We start from the raw sequence: 22,248 nt of genomic DNA on the forward strand, positions 1-22,248 counted from the left end.
GTGACTGTCATGCTGACTGAGAAACACTTGGCTATGAACTGATGGTTTAAGGAAACCAATAGAACCACATCATCTGCAAAAAGCAAAGAGAAGACCTGAAAACCGCTATGTTCAGATGGCAGGCGAATACGAACGAAATTCACTTCTTTGTTTGTTGTTGCGTAAATGCAACCTATATCCAACTTTTTCACCACAGTCTGAATGTCCCAATTCAGGGGAGATATTTTCACCCCATGGCACTAAATCGGATACACATCTGATTGTTTTCAAAGTGTCTACAGCCTGAACGTCCATGTTGGATTTTATCCAGTTTCCATGTGATGTTAGAAATGCTTCATAACTCTGCACCAGAAGAAGACAGATACGGTAAATCCAGACGCAAACAACGGCTGAAAATTATATTCTGAAATTACAAAAGAAGCCCGTGTCAGTGAAGTGCTTTGCATCACAATCCCACCACTCCTGGCTCTGACTACACATTCAAACAGACGTCTCTACAGAAGTTGCACTCAATGCTCCACTAAAGGCCATTTCTATTAGTTGTGCTTTCTTTTTAATAGCTTCCTTTGTGTAGTTATGATCTTGTGACAACCTTGTCAGTTCCCATTGCTGAAATCAGTACCTCAGGGAGGGTAAAGATCTGACCTCCTGTTTGATGGCCAAGACAATCGCCATGCTGTTTCTTCTGAATGTGAAGTTCAATATTTGCTTTCGGGACTCCTTTCCAACAGACTTCAGTTAACTTTTCCAGCAAGGTTAGGAAGAGTGATTCAACTGTAGCTGAAATATACTCTTGAAAACCCTTTTCCAAGCACAGATACCTATGGGAAGCCCCCAAATGTGCCATAACCTGTGTGGAAAAATTTTAAGGTAAGGGGCCTGGGCATGCAGGGTTCCAGTATCATAATCAGACTTTAAAGAAGTGGAATACAAGGTTCCTTGAATACAAAAAGGAAAATAAAGTCCTATGTGGTTTATGCAACATTTGCTCTGATTCATACAATAGCCTGTCTGTCTCAGGGTTAGTGCCCTCACTGCTGGTGAGCGGATTTTATTTGAACTACCTGAGAAGAGGATACATTTATCGCCTATCTTTGAAGTCCTATATGTCACATATGCTTTTCATGTCAAGCTCTTTTAAGTCTAAATGCATAGGAAAGATGATGCATGCAGCTATATCAGGATGTGGTTCAGCAAATTGAGCATATCACTGATCTGCAACAGCAGATCACTGCTTCAGGTCAAGAACATCCTGGGGGAAAAGGCACTCTGCAAACCCAACATCAGATGCAAATTTTCCATCTTGTTCTTTTGATCCACCGTCTCCTAATCTGTTTTGCAACTGTGGCTTTTATTTCTTCCTTCCTCTCAAGTTTTTTTTTTCACCCCTTTGGTACAGTGTTCCTACTCTGCAAGCTCAGAGTCGGAACACTTTACCTCAATCATGATTGGAGAACAAAGACTTGCACTTAAGAATGTCAGAAATGTGACTCTTAAGACCGTTTACATTGGAAAACTCTACAGTGATAAACTAAATTGTTATCAGAACTACAGCTGTGCATGCATATGTCACAAATGTTTTACCATGGTAACCTCTGGGAACTGGCGTAGCCCATTACCATCATCTATAGTCACTTCAAACTAAGTTTAAGTAACAGATACTTCATGAGGTCAAAGGATTTTCCTGTGGATAGAGTTTACTGTGAATAAACCTTCACTCTCCTCCATTTACCTTTCACAGGAAGTAAACTATGTACAATTCATGAAAATCTGAAGGGAAGACGGAAAAATTTCAGTACCCGTGTAGCGCAGTGTCTTCAACATATTCTTCATATCGACAAAAATAACCAGCCTGTGATTAAAACACATTTTTATCCATATCTTTTGTTTAATGAGTAAAACGTACATTTTCTTAAGTGTAATAAATACAAAACAAAATTTGTATTGGGGTATCTTAATTTTTCACATAATGGTATATTGTTTCTTTATAGAGACGTTTGCCTGATACTATGATCCACTCATCATGCTCCCATTCTGCTTAAAAACCACACGCTTTATTGGTGGGCCAAGGAAATGATTCCTCCCACTCTCTCACTCTCACTGTGAACAGATTTTGGAGAAACGATCAAAGACCAAAGAAGTGAGGATAACTGGAAGCAGAACGTTACCTCTGAGGTGAAGAGAGCTTCGTACCATGATACAGTTTCCACTTCCTGCTTGACAGACACAAAAACGGAGCAAAACTGTAGGTAAGGCTTTTTTAAATTTCCATTTGGATTATTGGTGGTCATTTCAATCAATTCATCTTACAATAATATAAATATCTATTATGAAAGTAATTAAAATAGTGAAGATGACATCCAATGATCTCGCCCGAAATGTTTGCTGGAGATAGGCACCAGCACCCCTCCTGACCCCACTAGGGACAAGGGTGTTAGAAAATGGATGGATGGATGAATGGACATCCAATGACATGAAAATGTCAGGCGATCGATTATCTTAAGTTGAAGTTATTTATATAAGCCAATCCTAAGTTTATGTAATCAAGACAAGCAGATGTTTGACCTTTTTCTGGTAAATTCTGCCCCTTCCACAGGTACAAGCCAGCTGCTTGAATAGACAATATAAACCACGTGACTTTGATATTCTGTGTTCACTGAGCTGCGAAGCACTTTGCAGTGAGCCTGTGGGCAGAGAAGTTAGACCAATGTTTAAATGAGAATAAGGTGCAGACAAGGCAATTAGGTTAACTCTTTAAACACGTTTCATTTAACAGCAGATACACTTGCAAGAGAAATAGATTTACTAATGAGTGGCAGCTTACACAATTATTTTATGGGGGTAATGAAGACGTGCAGTTCAAAGTTAGAAATTAAAGGTTAAAGTGAATTCATGTGCCTCAGACCATCAAATGTGTTTTTACATGTAGCTTAATTCAACACACTGCTCCTGTAGCCAACTTCTTTGAATTCAATATGTCTACCACATAAGACAAATCAAAAGCTGTTTAGCATATCATATAAACGGTTAGGAATGATACACATCAATAGATAATATTCTTTACAAACGATTAGCCATCAAACGGTATGGCTTAAGTCATTTTCATGGAATGTTATGGCAATAAAGAGACATTAGCGACTTCAATGTTTAAGTTAAAATTATTTCAGAGAATTTTACCAACAAACTCACATTGTTATCTGAGAGGAAAGAAGAAAATACAGGGGACCTTTCTCTCATCACAGAGAGAGAAAGGTCTCTCTGTGATGAGAGACCTTGTAAACAGCTGCTGTTGAAAGTGTAAAAGTGAACCAAACCAAATGAAAGTATGAAACTTTTCAAAATTACTCGCCCAATCAAACCAAACCCCCAAGTCTCCTAAAATTATTGTTGAATACAAAAATGTAGACATACAAATATTAAATTTACATTTAAATATACTTTTATTGACCAAAAAGGAATACCTGGTAGCTACTTTTCTTTCTTGTTGTGAAATCAATCATGAGCCACCTGAAATATGGCTCATATTTCATGAATAGTTATGATGCTGTTTTTCCAACTAGATCATTTTAGTCTCTAACTGCAGGTTTCATGTGAAAGTAAATGGAAAAAACCCAGCCAAGTAAAATTAGCCAGCATTCACTTTATAATGTGGGGTATTGGCTACCACTAATCTAGTGTACTCACAAGAATGACATTAATTTATTTAAAGGTAATATAAGTTCAGTGTCTTCTTTACCACAGAGGTTCCAAATGGAAAACATTTATATGACTGAAGTCTCACTAAGTCCAAAGAGGTTACAGCTCAGATACCCATAGATCAATAAAAGTCTTTGGCTGTAGAGAGAAATCACATACAACAAAATGGGAAACCCAGTAATCTTTTATAGGCCATCAATAGGGCTGATTATTTTTAATGGATGGCCAATGATGCCGAAGGGGCATAAAATGGATCAATCAAGTCATTTCAGGAAGCAACTGATTGGGTCTGTTTCCTGTCTGTTTTTAAAGCTGCTGAGCCCATACATAACCTGAAATAGTAATGAAACTGGATAAGTTAATCATTTTGTTTACACAGAACAACAGGGGCAAGTAATGGTCCCTATATTGTTTCTGCAACATAAACGTGACAATAAGTGTAGGAACAATCTTTCTGCTCTCAGAGAAGTGCAGTCATAATTTAGGCCTCGGTTCTGAAATCATTTGGAGTTTAGCCAGTGTTCAAAAATCAGATTGAACGACCAAAGGTTTGTCTCAGATTTGCTAAAAAACCTCTTGACGATCTAAGTCTTTTGAAAAAATATTCCATGGGCTACTTTGCCTCACTTTTAGAAAGTAAGTGTCCTGTCACATTTGAAGTAAAAGTTAAAGCAGTTCAGAAAAACAACATTATATCTGCATTCAATGTGGTGGTGATGGTCCAGTGATTTGCAGTTTTAAGATCTAGACAACTTAGTAAAATTAATGGAAACATAATTTCTACTCAACATTTTGATGCCATTACTTCACATAAAAAAATTAAACAAAGGATTTGGAGTGGCCTAGTCAAACTCTGAACTTCCAATCCAACTGAGATGCTGTAGCATTTTCTTAATCATGGCCATTCAACGTTTGAATACCTCCCATGTGTGAAACAATTCTGCAAAGTATGAGCTGCAATTCCTCCGCAGTGAAGAAACCAATTACCAGTCAATACAAACTCTTGATGGTGTTTCTGTAAAGGATAGTAAAAGCAATCGATATCGACTCAAATATTCCTATCGTTGCGTAGCTAGTATTGATCATGTATGTTTGTACAGTTAATGCCAGTTGTTTTAGTGTATGATGGTCATAAACCATTGCTTTGATATACCGATTTCCATTGCAATAAAAGTTGAAGTATGCAACCGATTTATAAAATAATTCTCCAATTCCTCCATGATTAAGTATGTAAAAAAAGAAAAAATCCATTGCCTTCTCTTTGCGAAAGATTGATCCGTGCAGTTTAATCCCCTACGTTAGATTGGAATACCAGCTTCCACGTGTTAGAGCAAAGCCAATGCTGGCTGGCACAGTGCGATAGGAGCTCTAGAGGAGGTTGCACAGCAGGTGCTAATCAGAGATACAAGGCTGTGTAAATAACCCAAAGCTTTTAAGCTTTCACAAGAATTACATGAGGAAAACCCTTGACAACACAGGGAAGCCAATGTAAGGTGGGCACTGTTTCTGGTGTGATCAAAAATAAACATTTCTTAGGTTTAGGCAAAACATAAACTGGAACACAAAGGACTTTATGGTATTTTTAATTTGTAAGATTGTTCAACTTTATGCACACATTTCTTGTACACATTGAAAACAGGCCATCAGTGTGGTCTTTTGCCACCCAACATGTATTATTATTCTAAAAGAAATTATGAATTAAAGTGTTTTGGAGAAAATGTGAAACTACGAAAAGGTTTCTACTTTTCACAAGTCTCCTTAGAAAGCTTAATTATATTTGTGAATGTAACCATATGATGTAATGCACGTCTATTCTACCACTAAGTGTTAGAATAAACATCGGTGTTTAAACATAGTTGCACAAAAAGTGCAATTCATTTTAAGCATGCTTTTAATGGGGTCCTGGTCGACAAAAAAAAAAAAAGCCTCCTTCAGAACAACAACTTACATCATTGCAAAACCATGTGGACCATGTTTCATGACAATACTCTCAACCAAATGTTTGCAGTGTTTCTTTCCACAATTATGGCTACAATTTGATTTATAGACTTGTTAATGCAATAAAGGAAAGACCACCAACAATGCCTAGGCCACACAAAACAAGCATCCCAACAGGGCTATTACAAAAGAGGACTCTGCAAGTGTCAAACATAAACTTACCAGACGGTATTACATTACCTCACACTATAGATGTGTTTATTTTAGTTGCCCTTGTTTTAGAGTAGCTAAAGCAAAACCAGCATAACACTCCAAAAGATGGAAATTCACAAATGTTGAGTTTAAACTATTTAGGGATAAAGTTTCAAATGTTTGACAACGTTTATTTAAAACAAACTAATACAAGAAGTTGGTTCTTCTTACATGTGTCTAAATACATGGAATCAATATGGAATAATTTTTCACTTTGATCAAAAATAATGGAGTCATTTAATGTTCACATCACGCATACAGGGAAGGCTATGTGACACAAATGCCTGTATTTCAATCAATTCGCAGGGTGTTCTATTCCGGCGGTTTTCAAAGTGTGAGGCGCGCCTCCCCTGGGGGGCGCCAGAGCACTTTAGGGGAGGCGCGGTGCGAGGGAAAAAGTAAACCGGAAAAGCTATCTGCTTGCTGTCTACTGATGTGAGAGAAACGTCTTTTACGCACACGATCAACTCTGTGGATTTAGGAGAAAGTTGGTACTGTGGGGTGCGCGTGTGGAGCGGGGATCAGTGGAAATGTTTCCCACCTTAGAGGATGTTTTGGCCAGTGATGTCAGTAACGTTACTGACGTCGGACCACTTTCTTCAGTAACCAGTAATCTAACGCGTTGCTATTTCAAATCCAGTAGTCAGACTACAGTTACTTATCAAAATAATTTTTGTGTTACTGTGTTACTATCTTCTTTTGTTATTTAATCGTATTTCCTCTACGCGTCTTGTCGAGTGACCGACGTCTCTATGCGACAGAAATGTAAACAATGGAGGGAGATGCGCATTTTGTTGGTGGAAAAACTGGAACTATTTTCAGTTTCTGTCGCCAAGTCCGATTATTATAAGCGGCTTTGGGCTTCATCTTTTAAAAGTCGCTTGCAAGTTTAATGAGCGGCGGGTTGCGCCTTTTTGGGCTCGTTTTTGAACGTGAAGTTGCTCATTTGGGCTTGGAAATAAGCAGAGACTCAATAAATCCCAGAATTTGTCCGTCATTAAGCTAGTTTTAGTCAGTCTCTCCCTGTTCATCATTTCCCGGATGATCCGTCCCGCTGTGTCTTTGTTAATGTCAAGTTAATTTATTACCTCTGAATGACGTCGAGCTTCGCGTTGCGCTCCAGAAAACTGCAAACATCGAGACTAATATGAACAGCGCAATAAACGTGAAAACAGCCACGAATAAACGTGTCCGGAGTTGGCAATAGTTATAATGGCACGTTAGCACCATTATAATTCTTAATATTAGGGTAAGTGTCGCAGCCATCTGAGCTGTGAGCTGCAGGAGGAGCTCTGTGCGCCAAGCGACATCAAACTCAGGGGCGAACGCAGAATCTGGAGGCTGGGGAGGGGCTTTAAAATCCTTCTTTGAGTTTTCCAGACAACAGTGGACCACACAAATTACTCATGTTTTTTATTTTTGTACTGTTTTTTGTACAATCTCCTCTTCAGTTCAACCTTATCAGTGGAGACACATTGTTAATGTTATCATTATAAAATAACTTCCAATTAAGTATTAGCAAAGATCAATGTGATTTTCACAGGAGGCAGAGCGTTGTTGTTAGCAGCTGCTGAAAGTAACTAAAAAGTTACTTTTAGTGTAACTTAGTTACTTTCCAAGTCAAGTAATCAGTAATATAACTAAGTTACTTTTTCAAGGAGTAATCAGTAGTCCGATTAAAGTTACTTTTTCAAAGTAACTATGCCATCACTGGTTTTGGCCAGAGCGGGGGCTGAAGGCGGAGTTTTTACAACTCCACCCCCCTCCGGGGGGGGGGGGGGGGAGGCGCAGCAGGCATTGGGCTCCTTGGAGGGGGGCTCACCCTTTCATACTTTGAAAACCCCTGTTCTATTCTAAATGGACCTATAATTATCAAGAATTCCTGTAGAACTGATGGTAGCAAAATGAAAATATACGAATCAATTTAAATTCTTAAAAACCCATGAAAATTGTGCAACTACTCTGTCAATCTCCATTATCAACCAGACCAACATTGATGTCAGCTCCTTTAACAAACCAAACTGTCTCCTGATTGATTTACAAAGTCCCCAAAGGTGAAGAGTGTATCTAAAAAATTTCTGTCACCTCCTGTCAATGTAAAAAGCAAAACAAAGAAACCTACAGATGCATCCTTAGGGACATTCCAGAAACAACCCCCAAAACAGGCTTCAAGGTGGCATCCAGAAAAGATGTCTGAGTCAGCTCAGCTGATTCCTTTCAATGTGAAAGAGTAGTGGCTCTACTCCTGGTTGACTTGAGCTTCTTGCCTTATCTGTAAGGGAACTTCCAGCCACAAGAGAGAAGAAGCTAATTCCGGCTGCTTGTATCTGGGACCTTGTTCATGACCCAAACTTCATGACCGTAGGTGAGGGTAGGAACGTAGACTGACCGGTAAATTGAGAATCTTAAATTTTGGCTTTGCTCTCTCTTCACCACAACAACCCCTTGCATCATCCGCATTACTGCAGCAGCAGCACCAATCTGTCTATCGATCTTCCACTCCATTCTCACTCGTGAACAAAACCCTGAGAAACTTGATCTCCTTCACTTAAGGGAGGAACTTCCCTCCAAGCTAGAGAGGGCAAGATGATTTACCTCTCAAGAACCTTGGTCTCTGACCATTTCTGTCATTTATATTAATTTTAGCTTGCACCCAATGAAAAGCCTAAATTCAATTTTTCTGAAAATTGGACTATATCAGCAGTGTGATATGGAGATGATCAGTCTTAGGTTTAGGTTAAGTCTTAAAGAAGCAAGTGGTAGCAGCTTGCTTTGATAGTGATACTGGCTTTCAGCTCAGTCTCATTGTTGGGTCTGATATATCTCCGATTCCTCTTTACCATACTTTACGGATTCTATATGTGCTTCAGTCCTTCTCTTTAGCCTAAGTAAGAGACTAAGACATATTTTGTTGTCTGGATACGTCTGACTGTGGTGGCTCTTGAAGCTCTGACACCAGCTGCTGTCCTCACCTTCATAATCTTATCCAAGATTTTGAATGGCCTTTACTTCCCGATCCTCTCAAGGCTGCACGTGTTTCACTTTTACAGACACCTTCCTTTGAGTATATCTTACGTAGGAGCTAGCGGCACAAATTTTGGTTTTGGTTTGCAGAGTTTCTACATGACATGTCCGTTCTCACCTTGATTAAAGAAACTCAGGGTTGCTCCTTGGGCTAGGTAAACGCAAGTAAAGGTTACATATTTGAAGAGAACTCAAAAGCATGAACCATACTTTTGTTTCATTCTGGAAGTTTAACATGCAGCTAAAACATATAACAGACCACAAAATAAAATACGCCATGTTATAAAACCTTGACGAACAGCTAAGAAACAGCAGGCATTCTTGGCCAGGAGCTTAAACAAATGCAGTAAAGCTGAAGAGAAAAAAAAAGATGACCTCATCCTTTGCTAATATGAATCTGGATGCCTTCTTGGATGAACTCAGAAAGCTGGCTGCTAGACATTTGTTTATCTGACGAAATTTGCTCCAATTACACACATGTCTCGCACACACACACACACACACCCAGAATCCAGCAAATCTGGAATCCCATATTTCATTTCTTTCAGACTAATAGTTGTTGCTGCAAATGAGCAGAAAGTACGGTAAATGAGCCTCGCTCAAATGAATGCCAGGCACAGACAGGCCTATTCATTTCAGTAACATTAACTGTTATGACAAGAGGCTGTCTGACCACTAGTTAGTTCATAACTCATAGAAGTCACACAATAACCACTTATTGCATGGCTTTGTTCAACCTCACTGGTCACTGGGACACAACCTTCTTGTTGCCAAATGATACTATCAATAGTTCTTTATTTTCCAGTTCTTCCAATTTGGTAACAGCAGCAAAAATGTTCATTTCAATGAAGTGGATTCTAAAAATATTACATTTCAGTGACCTGCTACCTCTCCATGCAGGTTCCTAAATACATTTTTTAAAAACTGAAGCATGCAAGGCAACAGAGAGAAGTGTGAGGGCAGCTGCTCAAGGGAACACAAGTCTTGTTTTCTTTCCAAGTACTCTAGAAAGACGGATTCAAGTAGGACGGTTCACTCACTTTTCAGTTCATGTTATATATTCTGGGAAAAAGAAAAAGAACATTCTGTAACTGCTGCCATCACAAAGTAATGTAATAATGTAATGAAATCTGTTCTCTTCACACCAAGCCAGAGATGAGGTAACCGTTGTTTTTGAAATCAGAGAAGACAGATTAGGTTTTCCTGGGGGCCCCACTATGGACTCAGCAGAAAGGAGATGGTGCTCTGCCCCCCTGCAGAGAGACTCCCTCCTGGCTCAGCAGGACCACTTACAGGACGCTCACAATAAAATCAACTGCTGAGGTACCCGCAGCCAGTCGTGTGAAACAAGGCACCATATGGAGTGAATAATCAAATCTAATGAGATGAATGTATTACAGTCTGACAAAAGAGCATATAGTGTAGTTGCATTACTGCACAAATTTGTTAGCTTGGGCTACAAGTGTTTCACACGGTGGATCTCTTGCCACTATAGATAGATCTGTACAGGTAGTTTATTTGGTTTTTTCTTTAAAACAAATGTGAAAATGTTTTAAATGTAAGTGGTTTAGAGGCAATGGAATCATGTCAGATTTTATACACTGACATATTGGATAGAAACAGTTAAAAGTACACAGTAAGCATTAGCATACATTATTATTATATTATCATGGTCAATTTCAGATTAGCAACTTTTTAAAGGTCTGACCTGCTGATAACTATATTAGCCAATTTTGTTTTCTCTTTAAGAATCATAACTAACTGCAAAATATGAAAGTGAAAGCATCTCAGAATTAAATAACTTGCCTCACATATCGCTGAAAATTAAAGCCACCCTACATACCGAATTGCCAAAGTCATTACAACATCTATTTTTCCAATATCACAATCTTAAAGGGGTGTTTGGACTCGGTATTGAGTAATATCCTAGTCACTCATTTCCTGATATTATGCGGTCATACTGAAAATCTACAAACACACTATCATCCAGCAGATTTTAAAATAAAATGCAACTAAAAAAATCTTCTATACAAGAAATTACAACTCACTATTTTTTTCATTTCTGCACAAACATTAACCTCATCAAAAGATATAACTTTTTTTTTTTTCTACAAGATCTCTTAAAAATAAATAATTAGCTTGAGAAGCTTTGCAGATCACTAAGAGGGCTACTGGAGAAGAAGAGCAGCCACACAGATTTAATCTGTGAGAGCAATGGCCTGACTACACTGCTGGAGCAGGACAGACAGAGGTTTATGCATGAAATGCAAAAAAAAAAAAAAAAAAAAAAAAAAAAAAAAATTTAATATGTACCCAAGCAAAGACAATATTTATGTCATATCCTTCCCACAGAATTAATAGACTTTAGTGAGCTTGTAGAAAAATCCATCCATTATTATTTGAATTATCTGAGGATTTTAGGAGTGGATGTAAGATTTAAACGTTTGCACAATGAAACAAGCCAAAGCTAAGCTCAGTGATGTGCACGTCTGTAGGATTAGATTCTTTTTATTCAGGAAAGATGGTCATGGCTGAGAGGTAGGGGCTTTTAGCAGCGGTATCTCTGCAAGACAGTCAATGTGACCTCAAGACAGAGCTTATAGTTACCCCACTCAAGTACAGTCCATTAAACCCTGGACTTGGTTACACACTGCGGTCAGTCTGGCAAAGCACTCCCTTGTAAACACACAAACATCCACTCATACAATTACATGCATAACCTAAATTGCCGCTCTCCTACGCTATTTAATAACACCACACAGTGCATACCTCGGCCATATTCCAAACTGGAAAATGGACTGAGGGTTTTTTGGTGAGCAGAAATGATCTGCTATCTAAATACAGAACATATTTAGAGGTAGGTCCAGGTCCAACAAGATTCTGATTACTGGACCTCTTCAGCTAATTTAAAAACAGGCCAACATGGGGACGTTTGGTTGAAGGTTCTGGTTTGCTTCGGTCCATCTACTACCGGAGTCTCCTCTGTAATATACGCATGTGGAGGCTGGACCCGCGCTGGGCTTGAAGCCTTGGACGGAGACTTGTTGTCTGCAACCGTGTGCCAAACTGAAAAAGCTTTTCTGATCCACCGCAGCCACACATGCAATTAAGGGCTTGAAATAGCCATGCTTGTAGAGTGATTAAGTTCACCAGAATGCTGTCTTTTTAAATAGAATGTGGAAACATAACATGCATAACTAAATGCTACAAGTTCAGCCCCGTAAAGGGTAATGCATAAGACAATGTGTCTGTCTTTCCACAGTTTTTGAGATTTTATGTGACAGACTGACACAAAACAGTACACCGTTATAAAATGGAAGGAAAATAAAAAGTTTCCAAAATATTTTTACAAGTACTAGTTTGAAAGATATGTCAACACATCTAGTCAATACTTTGTAAAACCCCCTTCTAGGGTATGTCTCTCCCTGCTTTGCATATTCAAGATTTTACCTTTTCAGTAACTACGGTAGTTTTCTTTCCTTTGCGTTTCTACTGCCGGAACCAGAACCGAATCAGACAAAAGCGAGCAGTAATCTACCCCCAAACAAAGGCCCTGTTAAGGAGGGAGAACTTGTTGGATCAACCTTGAACTAAATATGGGTCTTTTTAGTGGGAGGATACCAAATATTTATCACTGGCTGAAAATCCCCACCATGTTATTTCAGTCGTCTCCTCCTCTGCGTTTCTCCTCTGAAATTCTGCATTTGTATTTTGCAAAGTCTACATTTTAACCTAGCTCCCTCTACTGAAAACCAGTGTTTTATAGAGAAGAGAACCAAAGAAAGAAGTCTCACTTCTTTAAATCAGCTTCAAGCATCTTACCCATATCCTAAAATGAGTACCTCTTCAGCTTTATTTCTCTACAGCAGCAGCCTAGCCCAGTGCCATGTGCAGAACAGATGACCCGTTTCAGCTGCAAAATATACGCTCCATTCCCTTCACACATTACAGTCACTTTTATTCAACAGTATCCCTTTGCGTGTCAGAGGACGATTACATCCACGCATCACAATGCCAGTGCAGCGTTGTGGTTGCTCCAGCCTCATCTATCAGTCTTCTCTAAACCAGTGTGTTGCTGAGCAATAACCACAAACACATATGCTCGACATGCAAAACACATCTCTGCCCTTCATAAGAGCTCTGAATCACCTCCTCCTCTGAGGCATTATCCAGCTCCCACAAAGCTCTTTTAAATCAGTAAAGTTTTTACCTCCCTTTTGATGTGGCTTTCTAATCAATGCATCCCCTTTGCTTGCTACAGATGTACGACATCAAATGCATACATTCATAAAACATAAAAACAACCAAAGTCCTTTGGTTTTTTTAAGCAGCCGGGACTGGAGGTAGAATCAAATTTACATTAACATCCATAAAGCAAGTATGACAAAAAGCAATTATTTCCAGTTAACTTAGTATTGGGTAATAAAATCAAAATAAACCAGAAATCCATTAACATGTGAATATCTGGAAACTGGGTTCTTTGAAACAAACAAATAACTTAAATGTGATCCAAATGAAGCTGCAACAATTATTTGCAGCTCCCACAAAGCTAAAAAGCATCTTGGTTAAGTTTGGGTCCAGAGGACGACAGCCAGATGCTTAAACACAACAAAAGCATAACAGATGACTAAGAATATTCTTGTTTGGATAAACAGAGGAGATTAAACATTTACTGGTTCTTTCTCATTCTACAGTAAACTTCACTGGGCCTTCAGAGAGACACACAGCTGCTCTAAATATCACACACACTAAAGCTCACACGGGCCAGGAAACATTCAACATTTTCTAGAAGAGATTGGTAGAGCCTTAAATTACAGCAGATCAAAACATTTTCTCAGGGTTCTCTTGCAAAAGACACCTAAAATCTCAACGGGATTTTTCTGACAAAATAAACTTTAAATAAGTAAAAAATAAAATCATCATTCACTAGCAATACTAAACATAAGGTCAGTTCACTTATGGTATAAATTTTATTTTATTTCCGAAGTCTTCCACAAGGTGTTTCCTAGCAACCAGGCATGGGTTCATAACCACAAAGGGAAAACTTTGCATTTGATTTCAAAGTCAAAGATCTCAAGATAGATTCAATAATCTCAACTTCTTAAGAAAATATGTTCATGCAAAATTGAAGAGCATCATCCACACAGTATATAGATACTTTATTTTTATTGCAATATTATAGTATGAAATATCAATTGCAGAAAGAACAGCTTGGGCTGGAAATCCTGGTAGCTGTACAAGAACCATGCATTATTTATGCCAGTAATATATTTGATGATGCTCCTTTATGGCAGAAGAAAATGTTCCAGGAAGCTTTAAGAAGCTCTGGTAAAGTTTTTAAAAAGTATAACCAAGTTGCTTCATTGTCATAGACTGATGTGCAATGGTTGAATACCTGAATACAAATTGTGAATAAAAATATATTTGATTAGATCCTCCTTATTCTTTCTAACAGCCAAATTGGGGAAAGGACAAATTGACCTGAAAGCCTTTGATATGCACCGTAATTAGTTAACAGAAGTAAAAAAGGTTATCGAGCTGAGCCGCTTTTTTTTGTCGCAGCCGTAGTACGTCATTTTTATGAAGCAACACAATAGTCACTGAACAACTGGAGAGACTGTGGGATCTCCAGAACAACAGAGGTTCTGATTTTAAACCATCAACCATTAATCAGATTACCATTTTAAACCATTAACCAGATAAAAGCAGGACCTCCAGCTGTACACAGCAGTACTCCACTTAAAAATGGAATATTGCAAATTGCTGATATTTGAGAGTACTTTTTTATTATTATTTAGACAGGTTTATACTTCTTTGTGATAAGGACAGGTGGAGCAAATGTCAGTCCTTCATTTACATGAAAGGGATCTATAAAGATCATGAAAACGTGCAAAGAATGAGGATTTCATTTTCACTTTCCTTCATAAGAGATATCAATATTTCACCACGTTCCTCAAGAACCTTTCTTTGTAGAGAAATTTCAAACACCAAGTCAAAAGAAAATGTTTAATTTACTTATCAGTTGGACAAAGGAGTGATCTTGTTTTATGTTCATTGGGTTAGTGTGGGAATAATTCTGTCTGAGCATGCAAACATGCAGCTGGATGTATCTGAAAAGGATGAGGTCTGTAAAAGCAGAGGAAGACCAAATATATGCAGTCAAATCAGCTAACAAGCTGCCACAGTGGCCTTAAATTAATTAAAGTATTAAGGGGGAAACCAGCCATTCTAAGAATACTAACCTCACATCGGTCTGTTACATAACTACAGTTAATTAGACACCAAGGCAGAAGCAGAAGCTTCACAAATAAAAAACAAAAAAAAATCCCAAACGGTGAATAGCAACTAGGCAAGGGTAGTCACTGGTAGCCAGCCCTAATTCTAATTACTGATAACATTTTCCGTTGTGCCATGTGAATAGATTGAAGTCCTTTAGAAAAGAAAGCAGTAATCAGAATGTTCTCCGGCTTTATCAAGTGTAACATAGAGTAAAATTACCAGCCAAAAAGAAAGATAATACTGTAGGAAATTTTAATGCTTTTCCCCCCACTCCTAATAAAAATAAAAAATAAAAAACTTACTGCAGTCATATTAGTACCATTTATATATTTTTATGTTATCTTGCTGCCAAAATTTAAGTTAATTTAATGGTAGCTTTCAAACTGATTAATGTGTAAAACATTTTTTGTTCTGCCCTTTGTATATTGACAAGCAATAGTCTACAGGCAACCATCGAACACACTTGCTGCTTGTAGGTTACAAACTGTAACTTCTTGTAGTAAACTGACCTGCACCATGTGACAACAGGTGAGGGTGGTGCGGCACTGCATTAATCAACTCGATAAACCTAATAAGAAACAGAACCATCTCATTGCAAGAATCTATAAAAAAAATATATATAAATTGCTTTCCTTCTGAAGGCACACAGTTGTCCAAAATTCGTTTTTAAAATATTACTTTTTGAAAGTTTGGCATACCTTGATACCAGTATTAAGCATCTGTTTAGTAGAGTCACACTTTGCAAAGACAAATAAGAAGAGGACAAACCTGTTAAGAAAGCTTAAATGAATGTGTGTTTTGAAAATCGGCAATTGCAACATAACCCTGGGACAAACATGGGCCTCTGAGTGTTTGACAAACAAAAAGACAATATAGTTCCCAGAAATAGCTCACACAACTATGTGCCTTCAGAAGGAAAAATGATCAGCCCTATGATGAAGTGTTTCTCCAACTAAACTTTCTGGACTCGCCTCAAACAAGCAAGATTATTACAAGTCAATTATAATTTTTTGGATTCTTGTAGGGACATAGAGGACTTTGAGGTTGTGGGAGTAACGAGAGCATAATCACTCCTCTTTGCTCTTTGCCCAAATTTTCCTTATACCACAAAGAAAATGTTTCATCCAACACACTGCAACAACAAAGGCACGGGAAAAAATATCAGAAGTAGGCATTTACAAACGGAGAAAGTTCAAGACTTAAAAGCAACGGCAAAAATGGGATAAAGAATATGACAAACACTGAGCTGAAGAAAAGTTTGAGAAAGAGAAGACAGAGAACAAACATATGGATGTAATTGACAGTCAATGAAGTGCTGATGTCATCTTCCAGTCAGGTTATCAGGCCCTAGGCAAAGCTGCTCAACTCAGAAAACATGCCTCTCTTCTCCAAACATATGAGAGTTCGGCACAAATACACAACATGATACAATCCACATGCTTCTACATGAGCGACAGTAGGGCTTGACGCTTAACGCAGCATTCTTTAGGTGTTTTCCAGCTCTAATCTGTAAACAGAAGGTGTTATTCCTTCACATGTTAACTGTGCTTAAAGATTTTCGTTGCATGTGCATACACACAAGCCCATTCTGTCCTTCCCATTAGTCTCTTTGGCATGACTGTACGATGACCTCATCTGCATTGGGCTGAAGTCCAGAGAAAACACACATGCTCTCTCACACACACACAGAGCTCTAGAGCTTGTGCAGTCCCATATAAGGACATGCTGATGATGTAATGGGCGCCACAGACTTACTGCGAGTGAGAGTCAGCTTGCAGAGAACTTCTCATAATGTTTGGTTTTCCGGATGGAATGTCCACATCACCGGGAAAACAGCCTTTTCCAGGGATTTTAAAGACGGAAAAAGAACGACTTCTTTGTGCAGGTATGAAACCAGACACATTAATGCAACAAAAAACATGCAAACTTTCATTGTACTCAGTTGTTCCTTAAAAAACTGCTATATAAGATAGTTTAAGATGGACGACTGACAAATAAATAACTGCAAAGATTTGATAAGGACTCTTACAAAGCCAAGTTAATCAAAGAGTCTAACAGAATATGAATTTTCCAGTTGAATTTAAGCTGTCACTGAACTATATCTTCACACTTTAATGTTCTGCTTGAGCATTTTTGCAGCCAACTAACATGCCAAATTAAACCTCAGAGAAACTTTAGTGAAGGTTCAGGTATGCAGCTAGTTAATAAAAACATTTGCGCCGTCCTTACTGACCAGCCCTGCATTTAATTTAGCAGACACATTTCATCCTTGGCTAAAAAGTCTCATATTTTCAGAACACATGGCTGGCTAAGATTTTTCCAACCTATAAGCAATAGCAGGGTCTTGTATTCTTTTCTCTTTATTTTTTTACAAAAACAAAGAAAAAAGTAGAACTAAATACCAGCACTTTATGGAGCTTTAGAACGCAACACCGGCAGCAAATGGACAAACACAATGAGTTTTAAAAAAGCAAAACGCAAAGAAAATTGTTCTGGGTGTATTTATTTTTTCAAACTTTCTGGTTCTATTCCAAGTTCAATTCTGATTTGCATCCAGGAAAATGTTGAGGACTGACATCTATTGATGAGAAGTAGCCAGTTTGTAATTACTTCAAGAACAACGGGGAATTCCTGCCTCTCCAAGCTACAAGTTTGGTAACGTTCGAGGTGCACAGAGGGAGGGCAACTGGCAGCAGTGCTGCGGGTACTTGAGAAGAGAACTTCTTAATTAACTAACACTCCCTACTAAGGGACCATCTGCCAGGCCAGTCAGAAGATCCTACAGATTACATGCTCACTAGAGAGAAATACCCCAAAATAAGAAAACATGCTGAGGTAACCACATGTTGCATGTATAATAGGAAAAAACATCATGGATGATGTTGTTCAGCATTTGTACAGTTTATACAACAGCAAATTGTCACAGAATTATGGAATATATCAAGCCAAAAAGGTAATTATAACCAAACTAGTAAAGGCTAAGAGTTATGTGATGAAAACATGAACAAATTAGCCTCACGTAGGTATTGGATTTTCTCAATATGATAGTGAATATGCCACAGACATCATATACACAAAGCATTGTAAAACAAATGGACAATATTATTTACCCGATACCAAAACAATCACAGTTATAATAATTTTAACATTTATTTGATATTTTTGAAATTTATTCACCGACTTAAGCCAAATGAAAAATAAACTTCTAAATTCTGTAGTAGTTTTAAGGGTTTATTGCACAGAATAGAGTTTCTTTCACAAGCATAACAAGTTAATACCAGCTGGTAGTTGGGTTGTCTGTGCTAGTAGCCACCCTCCAGTAAGGTGCTTGTAGCTGGTTGGCTGTACCTGTACAACAGTGTCACTTCAATAGGAATAATGGATAGTTTTTATTTAGGTTCCACACCGTGTTTTTTGATGTTTTCCACATTTTGACATATTTCGAAACAGATAAATTTGTCTTTCTTGTAGCTTATACAATGGAAAAGAGTTGTTGTCAGGCAGCTGACTAGCAATGCCCAGCAACAAGTAGGAGAGCAAAAGTGCTGGGATGTCGTTTTAAAACTGTAGTTGGAAAGACCAACATGTCTGTTTTATCCACCACACATGTTCCAGTGATAAACTGTATAGCTAGCACCCGCTCTTGGTGGTCCACCAAAGCCAGCTCTGCCCCTTAAGAAACTGGAGCCCAGACATAAAACCTGCTTTTGTCAGGGTCTTTAGGGACAGCAGTCAATCAAAACTGTGTGAGCACTATGTCTAAAAATTCAGATCCTGGTTTCCTTTTTAATCTGTCTAATGACAAAAAAGAAAGAAAAAAGTAAAAACACCACTACAGCAGCAATTGTGTCAGATTTGCATTAGAATGACAAAAGCTGTCTCTAAACTGTCTCTGTGCTCACAGCTGATTATTTCATAATCTTTTTTATATAACCAAGCAGCGTTAATAAATCTTGCTCTAAAAACTGTTTAACTCCCATTTTCCAATTGCTGCAATAAATATTAGTATAGTTTAACTGCCGTCATGCACTACCTTTCACAACACTACAAAAAACAAGATATTTATAGTAAGATATTTGTTTTATGTTCAATTCTATGTATTGGATTAAATTTAATACATAAATGCCACAGATCACATTATTATAACTCAATAGGTAATTTTTAAGCTTCTATTTTTGAACAGAAAGCAATTAGATCATGGTTTGCATTTTTGTTCAAAGTATTTGTGGTAAGACCATGATACAGTGGGATTTTCACAGAAGGTTTTTACTGGAAGATCATTTCATATTGCTATACATCTTACCTTGACATTGACAACTGCTCTAAAGCCTGTCTGAAATGTGTATTTTTACCTCTACAGACTCAAGCTCTCATTGAAAAGAGAAAGGATACTGCAAAATCTAGAGGAAAATGAACAAGCAATATCAACTGTAAAAGAGGATTTAACTAAGCTGAAGGATCTTACCACATTTAATTGATGTGGAAGAACAGAAGTGTACAATCAAGGATTTGACTATCCCCATCGTTCATATTGAGAAGGGGTTCCATCCACTGATCAACCTAGTGTAAAGGAACAGCTCACATTTCCGCAACTGCAGAGCTGCTCAACCACGTTTCCATGACTGCCCCAAGCCTGTTAACAGAGGTGGAGGTGCTGAGGAAGAGGGTGGAGGAAATGGAAGGGAAGGACGAGGAACTGATACGGATGGCAGACCAGTGTCGGGACCTTGACCGCAGACTAACAAACGAGACCAGGCACTGTCGCGGCTTAAAGTTTGAGGTGGATAAGCTCAATGGCAGAATCTGTGAAATGGAGAGGATGGAGGAAGCTTTGGGCAAAAGCAAACAGGACTGTAGTATTCTGAAGAGCAACTTGGAGAAAGAGAGAGAGTACAGCAAGATGATGTCTGGGGAGCTTGATGCACTGAGAATTAGGCTGAGAGAGCTGGAGGCTGTTGAGGGTCGGCTAGAAACAAGTGAAATGATTGTTAGACAAGACCTGGGCAAGCTCCGAGCGCTGACTGCGGCTCTGGTGGAGGACAGAAAGAGTATGGCAGAGAAGCTCCGACAGGCAGAGGAAAAAGTGAGCAAGAAAGAGAGCAAGAAAAATGAGCAAGGTAATTTGGCAATGATGACAGAAAGGCTGAGAGAGGAAAGGCAGCTGGCACTAAGATCTAAGGCAGATTTAGAAGAGAAGATTAAGGACATTATAAAGGAAAAGGATGAGCTCAGAGACAGACTAAAAACAGAGGAGGAGAGGAACAGGGAGCTGCAGAGTAAAATAACCACAATGAAAAAAAAGTTAAACCTCTTTGAGAACAGGAAGGAAAAAGCAGAGAAGTACACAAGCAACACCACCCATTTGTGCCAAACAGAAGACAACAAAGTTAAAGAGCTGACTAAAGAGCTTGATGAGCTGCAGAAGAGACTCCAGAACAAGGAGGTATTGGAGACAGAACTGATGAAAGTGGAAGAAGACTTAGAGGCCCTAGAAAGGAGGTTGAATGATGAAAAGAGAAGGTCACAAGTTTTAACAGAAGAGCTAGAGGAGGCAAAGAAGGAGCTTTCTAGTTACAAGCATGGAGAAAAAGAAGAGGTCAACAAGGAGCATCTTCTTCTTTGCCATCTTCAAAAAGAGCAAGTCAAATCCAGACTCCTAACCAGAGAAATAGATACCCTGAAGGAGAAACTCCAGCAGCTGATGGGAACGGAGGAGTCAATCTGCAAGGTTCAGATGGATCAGTCAACACTGCAGAAAAAACTGAGCCAGCAGGAAGCCAAGAACAAAGAGCTGGCCCAGCAGATCGAGAAATTGACAAGAGAGCTCAACGGTTATAGACAAATGAAGAACTGGATGCCTGGAACCAATAACCAGTTCTCAGATCTTCATCAGACCACCAAAGAAGTGCAAACTGATTCTGGAGAAAGCCTTATTCCAACTCGCAACATGCACATCGAGAGATTAAGTGAGGTAAACACCGACAAGCATCTAAACCCAAATACTGACGTAACAAATAGAGAAAGCACTCTTGTCAGCAGCATCAACAACTTCAACACTGCAAATAACAGCATGAACAGCCATGCAGAAGTGGATATGCAGCCAACAGTTAACGGAGAGGTGATGATGCTGACGCACACACCAGGGCAGCCCTTACAAATTAAAGTTACACCACATCACATGATCAGCACAGCCACGCTTGAGATTACCAGCCCTTCTGGAGACACCAGCACTGCCACTATCCCAACGAGTGGGACCTCTCCAAAGCAGAGAATTACCATCATTCAGAGCTCGAGTTCACCTGTGGCTAATCCTAAGAGTCCATCTTCAAGTCCTGACCGAACCCTTTCCCCAGTCAATGGAACACCCATCTCTCGAGTGCTCAGTCCAAAATCATCCCGCTCTGCAACACCTGACAACAACTCACCCATTCAGATCGTCACGGTCAGGACATGTTCTCCTGAGCCAACAGAAGATGCAAATCCAGCTGTCTTCTGCAAGACTCCTGAGAGGTCCAACAGCTGGCAGCGTCAAATGTCCAACAGCAGTGATACAAGTCCCAGTATCATTACAACGGAGGATAGCAAGATCCACATCCACCTGGGGAGTCCATACATCCACCCTCTCAATGGTATGGGCCAAAGTATCCCACCACCTGTTGGGCCGTACTACCTCCGCCATGAGCAAAGGACCCAAGTAATTGCCAATGGATGTCACGTGAAAGGTGTTGGCAAGATCACAAGCAGCATCACCATCTCCCCTGCTAATGCTCATGCCTCACACTCAAACATCACCGTTAGTGGTCTTTATGATTAGGAGCAAAGATGTAATTTAACACCTAAGTAATAAGTATTTGTTTATTCTCATATAACCTTCAGAGTCTCCCAGCAGTGCCTTTGTTAAACCAATTTACTGCTTCTTATAACCCTTGAAATTATCTTAATTGCTACTTGTACAACTGTCACTAACTAAATATGTAATGCATTTATTGTAATTCTTTGCTTCTTTAACCATTATTTTCTGGCAAATTAAACTTTTTTTTCCCCCCATTGCATTCACTT

At 38.8% G+C, this 22,248-nt stretch overlaps 2 protein-coding genes across 5 annotated transcripts in view; one reads left to right on the top strand and one right to left on the bottom strand.

Annotated features, from left to right (window-relative positions):
- Positions 1–22,248, bottom strand: part of cmss1 (cms1 ribosomal small subunit homolog) — a 38,540-nt gene that overhangs the window by 6,034 nt on the left and 10,258 nt on the right. Inside the window, exon 1 of one of the 4 annotated variants that reach the window (XM_044130681.1) lies at positions 2,169–2,208. The exons of the other annotated variants lie outside the window; for them this stretch is intronic. Within the exon in view, the coding sequence (XP_043986616.1) occupies positions 2,169–2,196 (28 nt within the window). The 5' untranslated portion in view covers positions 2,197–2,208. Of the gene's footprint in view, positions 1–2,168; positions 2,209–22,248 lie in introns of those variants that run through there. 4 annotated transcript variants of the gene reach the window in all.
- On the top strand, positions 16,918–22,237 carry LOC122839268 (filamin A-interacting protein 1-like). The gene is made up of 2 exons (XM_044130675.1): positions 16,918–17,074; positions 19,550–22,237. Exon 2 carries the CDS (start codon positions 19,808–19,810, stop codon positions 22,001–22,003), a length of 2,196 nt encoding a protein of 731 aa, XP_043986610.1. The 5' UTR covers positions 16,918–17,074; positions 19,550–19,807; the 3' UTR covers positions 22,004–22,237.

Source organism: Gambusia affinis, linkage group LG11 (genome assembly GCF_019740435.1).
Source record: "Gambusia affinis linkage group LG11, SWU_Gaff_1.0, whole genome shotgun sequence".
In the NCBI taxonomy this organism is placed as follows: domain Eukaryota; kingdom Metazoa; phylum Chordata; class Actinopteri; order Cyprinodontiformes; family Poeciliidae; genus Gambusia; species Gambusia affinis.